Consider the following 16,074-nt stretch of genomic DNA (forward strand, 5'->3'; position numbering starts at 1 on the left):
AGGATGAGACACATGGCCCAGAGGTACCCCCTGAAACCACCCCAGCTGAACTGTCCCCCCCAAGCCCAATCACCACAGCTGTCCAGCCACTATATGAGTGACCCTAAATGACTGTGGTTTTAAGCCACTAAATTCTAGGGGACTTTATTACACAACAGCAGCAAACCAGTCCAACTATAAAATTTTTTTTAAAAATGGAAAAGGTAAAAAGTAAAATACGATCATCTCTTGTTACAGACTACATAGATACACAGAAAAGAAACTAGAATTAGATGTGTCACAACACGCCTGTAGGCAATAGGGAAAAAAGATGATTTTATTTTCTTCTTTATAAGTGTCTCTGTTTCATGAATTCTCTTCGATGAGAAAAAATATTGTGAAAAGTGAAATTATTTGCCTGACTCAATTCCCTCATCACTTATATGAAAGACACAGAAAAGAGGTTTCATTCTGTGCTAGAAAAGCAGTTTAGAGGAAAGGAAATACGCTCTTGGATCAAAAACCCAGGGGTTGGTTTCTGACCCCAACCCAACCCTTCATCTGCTACAATATACATCTCTGAGCCATAAAGCAGTAAAATGAGATCAAGGCATTTAACAGGATGGTTTTAAGGATTAAGGGTGGAAAATGTACACAGAAAGGCCATATAATGATAAATCAGAGTAACTCAGCCTCTAGGTGTGAGGCCTAAGAATCCACATTTTAAAGTAGCTCCCTGGGCTTCCCTGGTGGTCCAGTGGTTAACAATCCACATGCCAATGCAGGGGCACAGGTTCGATCGCTGGCCCAGAAAGATTTCACGTACCACGGCAACTAAGCTTGTGCGTTACAACTACTGAGCCCGTGTCCCCTACAGCCTGTGCTCTGCAATAAGAGAAGCCCTCACGCAGCAACAAAGACCCAGCGCAGCCAAAAAAAAAACTTCAATAAAAAATTTGGGGGGTTTTCCAGGTGGCGCTAGTGGTAAAGAATCCGCCTGTCAATACAAGTGACATAAGAGACGTGGGTTCAATCCCTGGGTCGGGAAGATCCCCTGGAGAAGGGCATGGCTACCCACTCCAGTATTCTTGCCTGGAGAATCCCATGGACAGAGGAGCATGGTGGGCTACAGTTCATAGGGATTGCAAAGAGTTGAACATGACTGAAGCAACTGAGAACGCACATACAAATAAATAACTTAAAAAACTAGCTCCCCATGTGATTTCAAAACTAAAAGAGTAAGAATCTTCAGTCTAAATCATTAAGTATATGAAAAAGAAATGGTGTGATTAGTTTTTGGTGTATGTTATACTCTAGTAAAGCTTAAAGATAATCAGGCTTTCATTCACTGAAAAGGTAGCCTAAAAGGATCCTGTGGAAACATATTTAAACATGATCAATCAAATAAGAATTGGTTATGGGAAATAAAAATTAACGTCTCTTGGTGTTAATGTTGTTGCTGTTTAGTCAGCAACTATACCCAACTCTTTGCGACCCCATGGACTGTAGCCCGCCAGGCTCCTCTGTCCAAGGGAATTCCCAGGCAAGAATAGTGGAGTGGGTTGCCATGTCCTCTTCCAGGGGATCTTTCCAACCTAGGGACTGAACCCATGTTTCCTGAAGTGGCAGGCTGATTCTTCCCCACTGAGCCACCTGAGAAACCCTGATGTTAACACCTAACCATATATGGTAACATATCAATCAGAGTCCAGTCAGGAGACAGAAACATCAGTCATTTGATCAGGAAAAATTTAAGATGGAAAAGCCTGTTAGGGTGCTTCCCAATGGTGCTAGTGGTAAAGAACCCTCTGCCATTGCAGGAGACATAAGAGACGTGGGTTTGATCCCTGGGTCGGGAAGACCCCTGGAGGAGGGCATGGCAACCCACCCCAGTATTCTTGCCTGGAGAATCCCCAGGGGGAGAGGACCCTGGCTGGCTACAGTCCATGGGGTTGGAAAGAGTCGAACACGACTGAAGCGACTTAGCACGCCTGTGCATAGCCTGTTAACAATGTTGTGATGGTTTCAAGCGGACAGCAAGGGGACTCAGCCATACAAACACTTGTATCTATTCTTCAAATTTCCCTCCCAATGGGGATTTCTAACTAACGAAAGGTGGGTAACTAAAAAAAAAGAACTCTAGAGAACATAAGAAGGCAGATGTCAGCCCTAGAGACCAGCTCTAGATCTCAGGGAGGGTGTCCAAGAAAGGGTAAAACATGAAGAGCACCCCCTCCCCAAGTCTCCGAGGCTGAGATTCAGACACTGCAGAGGGTGTGCTGCAGCCCACTGGCCGGTGGAGACTGTACTGAGTGCCATGGGTAAGGTCACCCCAGTAGGTGAGCAGGAAATCACCCCCCTGTGAGTCAGTGAAACTCCCTGGACAGTGAGCATCGCAGGGTCTTTGCATGATGCTGGGAGCTGTACCAGGGGATGGAAACAAGACCATATCATAGTTAGAAAGCCCTGTCCCCTGGTACATCTTGCCCTGTCTCTCCAGTGGCCACTTCTGGAAAAGCCCAATATTACACCATCTGACAAAGGCAAAAATGTTTGCACAGTCCAGCTCCAAGAGGCCAAAGCAGGCAGAGAAGGTCAGAGTAGGAGCTGATGGGCAACAAAATGAAAACTGGCATAGGGCTTGCTAAATGTTCTTGAAGGTTCAGGAGCCTTTGTACTCTGAATTTCCCTTTATCTCTTAATATAACAATATGATACCATTTATGATGTTAACTTTCCCTATTCTGGGTGTTCTAAATCTATGATCATTCCTGGGCATATTCTCAGAGAAAACTATAATTCCAAAAGATATGTGCACCCCAGTGTGCACTGTAGCACTACTTACAATAGCCAGGATATGGAGGCAACCTAAATGTCCCTCAATAGATTAATGGATAAAAAGGATGTGGTACATATATACAATAGAATACTACTCAGCCATTAAAAGGAACAAAATTGTGCTATTTGCAGAGATGTGGATAGACCTAGATACTGTCATGTAGAGTGAAGTAAGTCAGAACTATAAAAACAAATATCATATAGTAAGACATATATGTGGAGTCTAGAAAAATGGTACAGATGAATCTGTTTGCAAAGCAGAAATAGAGACACAGATGTAGAGAACAAATGTGTGGATACCAAGGTGCTAAAGGAGGAAGGGGAAATTAGAAGATTGGGATTGACATATATACACTGTATAAAACAGATAACTCATGAGAACCCAGAGAACTCTACTCAGTGCCCTGTGGTGACCTAAATGGGAAGAAAATCCAAAAAAGAGGGAATGTGTGTATATGTATAGCTGATTCACTTTGCTGTACAGCAGAAACTAACAGAACATTGCAAAGCAACTACACTCCAATAAAAATTGTTAAAAGAGTCTATGATGAGTGAAACGGACCTATCGGAAAAGGTTTCCTAAATGGTTACACTAGTTCATTTCAGCAGAATCTGAATTTTTAAGAAAGGAGATGAAAACAGAGATGTTAAGGAATGTGCTTAACATCACACAGCAAAATAGGAATGAACTAAAAAGTAAAATGTGTCTCCCAGGCCAGTGCTGAAGACCTTCCATCGTCTCTGGGATCTTTAGATCAGCATAATAGAGTGACCAAGTGTTCCTGAGGGATTATAGAAAGCTCTGGGCCATGTCCCCATTGAGCACAGGGCAGAAACCCATTGTCAAGGAGGGCTGTTGCTGACCTGTTTCCCACCTTCTCACCTCAGTGAGCAGGAACAAGCACAATTAGCTCCTATCTATGACGCCTGTGCCATGTACAAGAAAGCTCTCCAAGAACTGTTTGACTCGCACAGAAGTGGGACCTGAAAGGCAGGCTGAAACCTAAGAGTGTAGGGGGGTCCACAGAGCCAGGAGGCAGATTCGCTGAGAGTCAATAGCCCTCATTAATTCCAGAGATTAACCCAGAAAACACCTGACAGCTGTTTCAACACACTGCTTATTGTCACAACAAGCATAATTAATCTCCACGATGATAAACAATACATCACAGCAGCGGACAAAGTCTTAATGCAATGATGTTTTCAAATATAGCTGATACCCAATCATGTCTTCTGAGAAACTTCCCTGGGACTAACCATTTCCCATTATGTAGAGGCAACTTTAAAGGGGATGTTGGGTAATGACAAATGTAGCTGCTTCTCCATACTTTATTCCTAACTCGTGAGGAATTCCAGAGTCCTCAAACTGTTTTCTCGCAGGGCAACAGAAGGAATTAGCTTGAGGGCTCCCCAACAAAAAGGACACTTGCAATTCCGCTCCTTGATAATGTCTCAGCACTGTTCCTGGTGTATGCCCCATTCCATCCGGCCTACACCTCTGCAATAACTGCACAGCAGATCTTCAGAACTTGTTCATTTTGAGTAACTAAACTTTATATCTGTTAACTGCCTGCCTGCATGCATGCATGCTCAGTTCTGTCCAACTCTTTTTGACCGCATGGGCTGTAGCCCATGTAGGCTCTTCTGTCCGTGGAATTTTCCAGTGGGTTGCCATTTCCTACTCCAGGGCATCTTCCCAACCCAGAGATCAAACTCTCCTGAGTCTCCTGCATTGGCAGGTGGAGCCACTGAGCCACCTCAGAAGCCCCCTAAGTAGTAATATCCCATTTCCTCCTCCCTCCAGCCCCTGGCAACTACCATTCTACTCCCCGTGTCTAAGAGGTTGGCTATTATAGATTTCTCATCTAAGCAGGATCATGCATTATTTGTCTTTCTGTGAACAGCTTATTTTACTTCACATCATGTCCTCCTGATTCATCCTTGTCATTGCATATGACAAAATTTCCTTCTTTATTAAGGCTATTAAAAAATATTCCATTGCACGTGCACACCACTTTATCCATTCATCTGTCAAGAGACATTTGTTTCCAGTCTTGGATACTGTGAACAGTGCCACAGTGTACATGAGAGTGCAGGCTTCTTTCTGAGATCCTGTTCTTTGTTTCTGTTTGCCTTGTTTCAATTTTTCCCCTCTGGGTTTTATCACTAACGCCTAGTCTACTGATGTCAGGATCTTTCCTTCAGATGTAAAGATCATGATCCAACTGGTTCAAGCCCAATCCCACTGCACTTTGGGGATTAGGGTGAGGGAGATGGGAGGAATGAGCCCCGTTCTCCTGTCCCCATCCCCCTCTTTGCTCCCACACCCACTGCCATCCATTCACGTGTGAACACAGTCCTGCAGGAACTGATGTCAAGCTCCCTGACCTGTGGCATCGGAAGCACTGTTGCAGGTACCATGGAGTTTTATAAACGTGTGACTGTGCGCCTGTCTTCAGGAGGCTGATGATCCCAAAGAGCCCGCGGAGCCTGGGCCTGGGCGAGTTCCTGGCCGTGACTCTTGCTCTTTCCCTGTCCCCATTCATCTGGGAGATGCAGACTGAAGGCCTTCTCCCTGGGGACGATGTCTTTTCATTACCAGCCACTTCTCTTTGGCTCTGACATGTAACCACCTGGGTGGCGGCCCATCACCACCCCAAGGAAGACGTGGCAGCGTCAGCCCCCCCTCGCGTTCCTGTTTCTTCTCTCCTCCAGGGCCAGAGGAACAGAAGGTCGGGGGCCAGCACACCACATGGAGGCAGAAGCAGGGCAGCTCGTCCTGTGTGGACACCCCCAACTCCCCGCACAGCTGTCTCTCTGATGGGATCTCTGGGTAGCCCTAGGGGACCACAGGGAGCTCAGAGATGGACATGAATCCCAGGTGGAGTGCAGCCCTCTCCAAACTAGACTGCCTTCCATCCAGTCCGATTTCTCTGGATAGGACAGTCCCTGAGGCTGACTCCATCAGCGAGCTCCCCTCCTGCAGAGACAGCAGGACCTCATAACCTTCACCAGCCAAGGGTGGGCATCTCCCAGGGTCAATGCTTGTTCTGGAAAAATGGAAGAGGGGGTCAGAGGGGTTGGTGGCCTGAGGTCCACAGTGCCCCATCCCCTGGTCTTCTCTCAATGCCTCGCTCCTTTTCTCAGAAAAGAACCACCAGCTTCTCCTGCTGAGTCTAAATCAATAAAAGCACAATTACTCCACCCGAGGATGTCAGGATTTTAACTTGGTCTTTCATTGCAGGATAGAATATTTTGTCTTTTGTTAAAGCAATTTCACACAAACACACACGTTTCTGTTCTTGGCCAGAAAGCCTTTGCTGACATCACCAGTGCTAAGAACTGTCTCCCTTATCCGTCCCAGCTCCCTCTCCAGTGCCTGGCACACAGGACTCTGGCAGGTGTGTGAAGGAATGACTGACAACCTACCCCTTAAATCTGAACCGCGTCCTACAGTTTCTAAAGAATGTTGGGATTATGGTGGATGGACCATCAGACTAGATTTATCCTTTAGATCGCATTAAAATGGGAATAAAGGAATAAAACATTGCAGTCCACAGCAACAACAGAAAAAGGCCATCAGCAGATAATGGACCCGCACCATCTCTGAGGATGGAAAGAAGCAGATGGCTGGGGTAAAAGATGAAGCAAGCAAGACTGGCTTCCCAGCATCAGAATTAACAAAGGAGACAAACAGGAACCAGGCTTCACAAAGGTTATCACCGTTACAGACGTTAACAATGTAAAACTTACAAAACCAATAATATCCAGATGGGGAAATGGCAAGAAATCTCAGAGAGTTATTCCTTCTACTTTCCAATTAAAGAGTTGACATCACTGGCTAAAATTGTGTTGTGGAAGAAACAGAGGTGGTGTGGTGATGACGGTGGAGATGACAAGTAGCATTTTTAGTAATACTAATAATAATGATAATAATAGTTCCAAGCCTTGGTATGTTTTCTTCTACAAACCTTTCTTAAATTACCAAGGTATTTTAAAAATAAAAATTTCTTGTCAGCTAATTTTTTTTCTTGTTTGTTTTATGAAATACAAGGAGTCTACAGCTTTGTCTTCTTGCATCTATAAATAAAAAGGAATTTAACACTTTCACAAATAAAATACAGCCTAGAGTAGGATTTTGTTGTTATAAAATATGGGGTCCAATAACTGTTTATCCGCCAGCCATTTCTCTGGCTGTGGATTCGTGGATGTGACCCGTCTGGAATGATGATTCTCTAATATCACTGATGTCATACAGGGGGCGCTGGGATTTGCCCTTTTTTCTGTTTTAACACTTATTGAATATATATTATTTAAAAGTAAAATAGTAAAACCTCTCATTAAAAGAAGTCACACGCAGGCTTCATTCAGCCGCAGGGCAGGCAGTGGTGCTGGCGGGGAGGCGGCACCTTTCCAAGAGGCCGGATACTATGGACCAGGTGTGCACCAGGTGCGGTGCTGAGCGCTGGGTAGGGCCGAAGTGGGGACCTACATTTCTCACAGTTGAAGCCAACCGGGGCTCCGAGGTGAACAAACGGCCGGATGAAGCCGTCGGCTGACAGGGGTGAACACTGGGCCAGAGGGGCAGGGGTTCAGGGAGCCTGGGGGAGGGGAGCGCAGGGCTTGCGTGGTCACGAGCTGGTTGGTCTGTGAGCTCCATCTAGTGGGCACCCCGGGGACTGCCGCCCGTGATCCCCTCTCCTCGGAAAAAAATTCAAGTCAATCAAAAACGCCATCTTGGCGGTTTGCAAAAATAAAGCGATTTAGGAAAAGGTGTGCTGGACTCTGCAGTAAACTATGCAAAACGGCAACTTTAACTTGCCCTTTCTCTCAGGAAGACTTTATGTACAGCTGGTATGCCCTGCGGGGAGGGGAGAGGCTACAACAATTACTTAGAGGCTGCATCCATGCCCATGGGGCAGTGGTTACTGCCACCCTGTTAGGAAATATTTTAATTTCATCACTATTCTTAAGTGTCTCCTGTTTAAGCACGATGGAATTCTAATGAAAAGAAGCTGATGACATCTATCATATTCTTACTTTGTAATAAAAACTGAATATAATGTTGCCTTATTGAATCCTCAAAGTAACCTGTTGAGGTTGCCCTAGTGAGAGTTTTAGTACCCCTTTTACAGTCATGAGAAGAGTTGACTCATTGGAAAAGACTCTGATGCTGGGAGGGATTGGGGGCAGGAGGAGAAGGTGACGACAGAGGATGAGATGGCTGGATGGCATCACTGACTCGATGGACATGAGTCGGAGTGAACTCCGGGAGTTGGTGATGGACAGGGAGGCCTGGCATGCTTCGATTCATGGGGTCGCAAAGAGTCGGACACGACTGAGCGACTGATCTGATCTGATCTGATCTTACAGACAGAATGACTGAGGTGCCAAAGGCAGGCTGAGGTCACAAAGCTTAAGTAAATGGCAGGTTAGATTTTAGTTGTGGCACTCTGACGTCTCTCAAGCACACAGTTCAGTTCAGTCACTCAGTAGTGTCTGACTCTTTGTGACCCCATGGACTGCAGCACACCAGGCCTCCCTGTCCACCACCAACTCCCAGCGTTTACCCAACTCATGTCCATCGAGTCAGTGATGCCATCCAACTATCTCATCCTCTGTCGTCCCCTTCTTCAACTGCCTTCAATCTTTCCCAGCATCAGGATCTTTTCAAATGAGTCAGGTCTTCACATCAGGTGGCCAAAGTATTCACGCCTACACATTTCCCCAGCTGCGGAGAAGGGGCTGTCCCTTCACTGACCAGGACAGAGGCAGGCAAAGTCTTTTGGTTTGTAAGGATTCTGGTTTGTCATTGCCAAACAAGAGCCTCAGAGGTGGCCCCTGGAAGTCAGTACCCACAAATGCCTGCATATCCCCAACCCCACATTTTGATAAATAATCCAGTTCATCCACCAACAGGAAAAGAAGTTTTTTCCAAAAGAAATTTACTTCTTCAGAATACAGCCTTTTGATGATTTTACCACCTCTAAGGGCATGTAAAACAGAAGCACAAACCCTTCACTTAATCGCTCTCAATTTTGTCATTCAGGGCTCGTTACCCAACAAAACAGAACAATTCCCAAGCAGGAATCTTTGATGAATGCGCTGGCCGTGGCCGACAGACGTTTTTGGTGAGATAGGTCATAAATATTCATGGTATTGACGCAGCCTTAGAAATTTGTCATGTCACATTTCTGCAACAGAAACACCCAGACTTCTATCACTTTGTTCCTTCAACTGACAGTCACCAGTTTCTTTCCTGGACTTACTTCTTGGGTCTGTTTCTCCTGTTCATCTTCAGGTAGTGTATGGCAGCAAAGTTCCGCCAAAAAAGACACAGGTCAAAGGAACCAAATATCTTAATGGGTTTCTTCCTTCTCCTTTTCCAGTTTGCTGACTCCTTATCATTCTTCAAGAACAAATCTTTTTATATTGTTATTTTTTAAGTCAGTTAGGAAATGGTAGAACATCTCCATCCAGCTATGGGGCCATTTCGGAGATAGGTTCTCTGAACAGGCTCATTGGCATCACATGCTTGGCTGTGGGGAGTTGACCTGCATCCCACAGTTTAGACAGATGCATATGGCGGCACTTACAAAGTGAGTGGCTTCAGTCTTATCCGACCGAGATGGTTATTTCTGGTCATTTGTAAAGTACATCCACTGGACAAACCTTCAGCTGGACAATTTAAAATTACTCCTTTCAGCTGTGAACATGTTGGATCAGTCAGGTGAAACTGTGTCTATATAACCAGGAATGGCTGTTTCCCAACCATCCTGTTCTTTCTTATATATCAGAAAGGCTCAAAGACAGAGCTGAGTCAGGTTTATTCTGGATTCCCACAGCAAGGTGTTCTATGCAATCTCCAACAAGTAATTATACTGACAGATTTGTTTTGGTGGAAGAAGGGGGACTCCGGTAAATACCTTTCAAAGGTACTGGACTCTCTTTCTAGTCCTGGGAAATGAAGTCTAATCAACACTATTGAATGTGAACACTTTGTGGCTGAGTTAATGACTAAGGACCTGATAGCTTTTAGAGTTATTATCCAGAACATCCAATCTCACTGAAGATGTTGAAGGTGTAGGACGAAGCTGCCCCAAATCCCATCCAGATCTTAGTGGACAAGTCCGTGGCATATATGCACCCCTCCCTCTTCCTGCCCCATAGTGGGCTAAATAGTGCCCCCTGCCCCCAATTCATGTCCACTGAAATCTCAGGCTGTGACCTTATTTGGAAAGAAGGTCTGTGCAGATATAATTAGTTAGATGAGGTTATACTGGATGAAAGTGGTGAAAGTCGCTCAGTCATGTCCGACTCTTTGCGACCCCATGGACTATACAGTCTATGTAATTCTCTAGGCCAGAATACTGGAGTGGGTAGCCGTTCCCTTCTCCAGGGGATCTTCCCAACCCAGGGATCGAACCCAGGTCTCCCACACTGCAGGTGGATTCTTTACCATCTGCGCCACCAGGGAAACCCAAGACTATTGGAGTGGGTAGCCTATCCCTTCTCCAGCAGATCTTCCCAACCAAGGAATTGAACCAGGGTCTCCCGCATTGCAGGCAGACTCTTTACCAGCTAAGCTACCCAGGAAGCCTGGTATACTGGTTGAGGGTGGACTCAAATGCCATGACTGGGGTCCTTATAAGGAGGGGACATGCAGAGATGCTGACACACACACAGAGGCTGAGAAGGGAGTGATGCGGCCCCAAGCTAAGGAACGCCTAAAGCTGGAAGGCCAGGAAGAACCAAGAATCTTCAAGCCATCAGAGGTAGCCGGGCCCAGCTGACAACTTGGGTTTGGGGCTCTGGCCTCCAGAACTATGAGAGAATCCATCCCTGTTGTTTTAAGCCATCCAGTTGGTGGTAATTCTTCATGGCAGCCTCAGAAAACTAATGTAGCTTGCAAAACACACTACTGACTGATCACCATCCTCATTCCTGCTTCTAACAGCCACTGCCATTTGGCACATGATATAAAACCCATCTTCTACCTCCAAACCAGATGGAATTTTTACAAGAGGCATGGTGGTAACCTCCTCTCGCCACCACCCCCCACCCCCGCAAAAAAAAAAAAAAAAAACATGAGAGAGAGAGAAAGAAAGAAATAGAAACCGCCTAAATATTTACCAGTAGGGAAACAGACTATGGATAAGCCCACAGCAGAATATTATAGAGTAATTTTTTTAAAATGAATGAGGCAGCTCTATTCATCTGGGTATGAAAAAGCCTCCAAGACATATTGTTGGCTGTAAAGAATGTGATACTCAATGCAATGCCCTTTGTTTTCCAACACAGCCATGCGAAAAAAAAAAAAAATCATTTGCTTTCTGCAGCCAGGTATCTGTGTACGAAGGTAGATACAAAGTCTTGAATGAGAAAAATAAAATGATAAAACATAGTTCATTCGGGGAAGAGGGTTGGAATTGTGGCCTTATCTGTAAGGTTTTAGGAGGATGCATTCAAGCCCTCTTTAGATTTTCCTTTTAAGTTTTAAATAAAACAAGACAAGGGACCAGAAAAAACCTTATTGATAAGCCTTCAAAGCTTTCTGAGTTACGCTCATGACTTAATTACTTAAGGTCCCCTGGCAGGAGGCCTGGGACCTCAAGAGCCCCAAAGATGCCTGCTGGACCTTCCCTGGGGTGAACCATCTCTCCTTAGAGCTGGCTCAGGGCTGGAAACTCCCAAGACAAAGGCTGTCCCCTCTGAACCCTAGGCCACATGCAAGCAAATGAGCAAAGGAGAAAAACAGCTGCAGAGGGAGGGCAAGAGACACTCCATGAGAGAAAGCAGGAGCTTCAGGGGATTAAAGTCTCCAAGTGGTTGGTGCCTTCAGGACAGTCATCCCAGGAAAATAAGGGCGTACGGAGTCCTTGGAGTTTCAACAAGGCAAGTGGAGTGAACTGCAGTCATTGGAGCAGCAGCCTGAACCCTGATGTCAAGGGAGCAGAGTGCCAACAAATCATATATTAAAATGGTTTCACATGCCTCTGTCCTGTGTGTGAGTGTGTGTGTGTGTGTGGCAGTGGGGGCAGGGGGGTGGTGAGCAAGAATCAGGAAAAAAAGAAAGAAAAGCATATCTTTCAGAAATGTAGCTTCCCATGGGCAAGCTGCAGTCAAAATGTTCACCAGCCTGGGCTTCCTCTGACATGCCCCCCTGCCACTCTACCCTCTCCCATTATGATAACTAATCTCTACACATCACACTGGTGTTCTGTCTAATCCAATGACCTCAAAATACCATGGGGCCAGAAATCCCTTCCGTCCTTCACTGTGCGAGCTACTCTTCTAAGCTAACTGCCACCACTTCTATTTCTGATGACTAATATGACACCAGGCTCTATTCTGAGAAATTCCCACATGTGACATCACCACAATCCTGGGCCAGGTTCCTGATGGGGAAACCGAGTCACCACAGAACACTTAAGTCATTCTCCCGAGGTCACGTGGTTGCTAAGTGTCAGAGGCAGGATCTGAACCCAGATCCAGAGGCTGTGTTCTAACCACTGCATTGCTTGACACTGAGTGGCCCTCAGGTAACCGAGCGTGCCATCCACTCAGATCAATTTGAAACTCTGTCGCCTGTGAAACAGGGATTAGGAAGTCTGCGTTGTCGCTGACAAAAAGGAGCCCAACCCCCTGCCCATTATGACCATCATCGATATCTTCCTGGTCCAAGTCCAAGATGGGCATGGAGCCTGGGGAGTCTTTTCAAAGATGTGCCACAGATACACACAAACACACACACCCAGCTCCACAGCACAACTAGGTGCGCACCTGTGGCAACTTATTTATTATTACTGTTCCTCAGTGTCCTTATCCACACGATGGGATAATAGCACATTTCTTATAAGGTTGCTGTCTAATGAATTAATGCATCTAATAGGTCAATACCTTTCCCCGCAAATATGTCTGCGTCCTGATCCCAGAACCTGTGAATATGTGACCTTACATGACGAAGGGGCTTTGAAGATGCCATTGACGTAAGGATCCTGAGATGGGGAGAGAGTCCTGCATTGTCCAGGTGGCCCCATGTAATCAGCCCTTAGAAGAGGGAGGCAGCAGGGTCTGAGTCAGAGAAAGAGATGTATGATGGAAGCAGAGCTCAGAGTGATGTGGGCTAAGTACCGTGAGCACCTCCAAAAGCTGGAAAGGGCAAAGAACAGATTCTTAGAGCTTCCAAAATAATGCAGCTCTGCTGACACCTTGATTTTGTCCTGCAGACCCATCTCAGACTTCTGACCTCCAGAATTGTAAGATACATTTGTGTTGTTCAAAGCACTCTGGGCTTTCCAGGCGGCACTAGTAGTAAAGAACCTGACTGCCAGCGCAGGAGATGTAAGAGATGTGGGTTTAATCCCTGAGTGGGGAACATCCCTGGAGGAGGGTTCAGCAACCCGCTCCAGTATTCTTCCCTGGGAAATTCCATGGACAGAGGAGCCTGGCAGGTTACAGTCCATGGGGTCGCAGAGTCACACAGGATTGAAACGACTTGGCATACATGCACACAAAGCCAGTCTGTTAATGGTAATTTGCTATAGCAGCAAGAGGAGACTAATATAGACACAGAGAACTAGACACTGGAAGACCCGTGAAATGTCACCTGTTACTTCCAAGGCCTGGAAAAGCTGCCCCTGGCTTCCTCTCCAAGCTCATCTCTTTCCTGTGCCTTTCCCCAGCTGTCTGTATCCCATGGCTTGGCCTTTCTTTGAGTCCCTCAAGTTAAACAAGCTTATTTCCATTTGAAGATGCGCACTGTTCCCTCTGCCTGCAATGCTCTTCCTCCACAGCCTTCTATAGCTGGTTCCTCTTGTTGGTTAGTTCTCAGAGCAAGCATCAGATCCTTAGACAGACGTCTTCTTGACCACTTGACACTGCCCACTCCCATCCCTGTCTATTTATTCTATGACCCAGCATAAATTTCTCCATCATTGTCTGCAGTGGTCAAATGCACTTGTTTCTTGTACTCTGAACTCTCCTCTCCTAGAATGCAAGGACCCGGAGAGCTGAGACTGTGTGTATCTGTTCATCACCATTCACCAGAACACAAAGTAGACACATGAATATTGTTTGAAATAAAGAAGTATTTGTGCCCAAGCCTTGGCATAAAGTTTCAGGTCAATTTGGCTAAAAAGGAGTCTGATTATCTCTTGCTTTTTCCTAGGCTGAACCTGTGTGTCCAGTTGCCTAGAAACTCATCAAGTGTGTTCATTTTTAATTCCAACCTTTTTGAAAGATAACTTGTTTTTTTATCTGCATGAGTAGAGCTGGGCTTTTTAGTTTTAAGAACTATAGTAGAATGGTGGGCTGCAGCCCTAAACTCCAAGCCACCCCTGAAAAGAAATCTCTAAGGTCAAAGCTAGGTAATTAGACAGAAAACCAGAGAGAAGTGAAAGAGAGTGAGAGACATGGTGGGGAGTGGGGGATGGGGGAGAAAAGAAAAAACTCATGCTTTCATAAAGAAAAGAAGAGAAGGGAAGGGAAAGCGGAGGCAGGGTAGGGAAGCAGAAGGGAAGGGAAAGAGGCACAGTTAGCATTTCCCCAGGTGACTGCCCTCCAACAAAATGCAGATCACGGCTGATGCAGATCATCCCCATCTATCTAGCCTTCAAGAACTAGATGATCCCAGTAGCTCAGATTACAGCATGGGATTCAGTCCTTCATTCAACAAATAGTAAGTGTCGCAGGCATTGTTCTAGGTACTGGGGACCCAGCTGTGGACAAAACTGACCAGAAGCCTACCGTCATGGATTTCTCCTTCTGGGGAGGAAGATAGACAATGAATCCTAAATCTCAAACACTGGTAATATCCATGAAGAAGATAGATGAAGGTGAGGATGTGGACAGAGGGTGATGAGCAAGGGGATGGAGAGCCAGTTGGTCACTGTGGTTGGGGATGGTATCTCTCTATCAGTTGAACGGAAGAGAAGGAATTGGATGTGGGGAGATGGGGGCAAGCATGTGTTGGAGGAAAGAAAAGAGTCAAGAACACAGATATGGGAGTTGCAGAGTTAATTGTAGGATAGAGGGTTTTATCTGCAAGGATCTCACCCCTGGTACCCAACTTGAGTATGGATGACAGAAGCACCCCCAGAATGTCCTGAAATCACTGAATGTGGAGCCTCTCTCTTCGGTTCTAGACAGGAATGTCAAAGCAGTGCAGAATGCATTTGAACATTTCCAGTGTGGGGAAGGGTATTGGGAATATGGCGCTCCTGGCGTTTATTCCCTGGGACACACCAGCACCATCTCTTAAGGTTCTGGAACCTTGTCCATGACCTTGTTCTCAGATGTAGCCCCTGAGCCTGGTTATGAATTGAGCTTTGGCCAAGCTCAGAGGAGAAAGCTGGTCACCCCCAGGCCAGAAACAGAAACATACATGGTTTCATGGACTCTGGGACCCTACCCAGGTTCAGCTGGTCAGTTTCCAACAAGGTTTTCTGTCCATATACATTTTAGAGTTTGCCAATCCCTAAGCTACGTGGGAACTCTCAAGGCAATTGACCAGCCACTGTCAACTGGTCACTCAGCATAGACTCAGAGCGGCTGTTCCCATCACACACGCCTGATGGATTTCAATGCAACCATGTTCTCTCAGGAGTACTTGGTCCTGAGATGGATATAGGATGAGACAAAAAAAAGAAAAAAAGAAACACAGGTTCTCCAGGACACAGTTCAACAACATCCACAAAGAAAAGGGATTTACGCAGCAAACCTTGAATAGTTTTTAGGGAGGCATTACGGAAAGTGGGTAAATAAAATATAATTTAAGTGCATTTCCCTTGTTCAAACAGCTTCATCTGGTGGATAGAAAACAGCAGATTACAAAATGCTCATTTTTTTTTTAATCTTAAAAGTACTCAGGGAATTCCCTGGCAGTTCAGTTGTTAAGATTTGGGGCTTTCACTGCTGGGATGCCACTGCTGGGTTTGATCCCTGGTGGGGGAACTAAGATCCCACAAATTACATGGCAAGGCCAAAAAAAAAGACCTCAAAGAAAACATCTTTGCGACACTGATTCTGAAGCCTGACATCTCACCATTGCAAGTGGGACGATGCCCACAAAGGAGGTCTGGCTGATGAAGATCTCGGAGACGACCAGCTCCCTCGGGGCGTCCTCCACGGGGTACTCCACCTGCCAGGTGATCTGCTGGGCACCAGCCAGGCCACTGCTGTTGTCCACTCCAAAGTCCACTTGCAAGATCTCGTAGAAGGAGCCATTTGTTCTGGAAAACAAACACACACAGCAAA

General features: G+C 45.9%; 1 protein-coding gene across 3 annotated transcripts in view; it reads right to left on the reverse strand.

Annotated features, from left to right (window-relative positions):
• TMEM132B (transmembrane protein 132B) overlaps positions 1-16,074 on the reverse strand; it is a 470,837-nt gene that overhangs the window by 63,737 nt on the left and 391,026 nt on the right. For all 3 annotated transcript variants that reach the window (XM_061384533.1, XM_061384535.1, XM_061384534.1), the window contains exon 4: positions 15,863-16,049. In XM_061384533.1, coding sequence (XP_061240517.1) covers positions 15,863-16,049 — 187 coding nt within the window. The remainder of the gene's footprint in view (positions 1-15,862; positions 16,050-16,074) is intronic.

Source organism: Bos javanicus, chromosome 17, assembly GCF_032452875.1.
Source record: "Bos javanicus breed banteng chromosome 17, ARS-OSU_banteng_1.0, whole genome shotgun sequence".
NCBI classification, from domain to species: domain Eukaryota; kingdom Metazoa; phylum Chordata; class Mammalia; order Artiodactyla; family Bovidae; genus Bos; species Bos javanicus.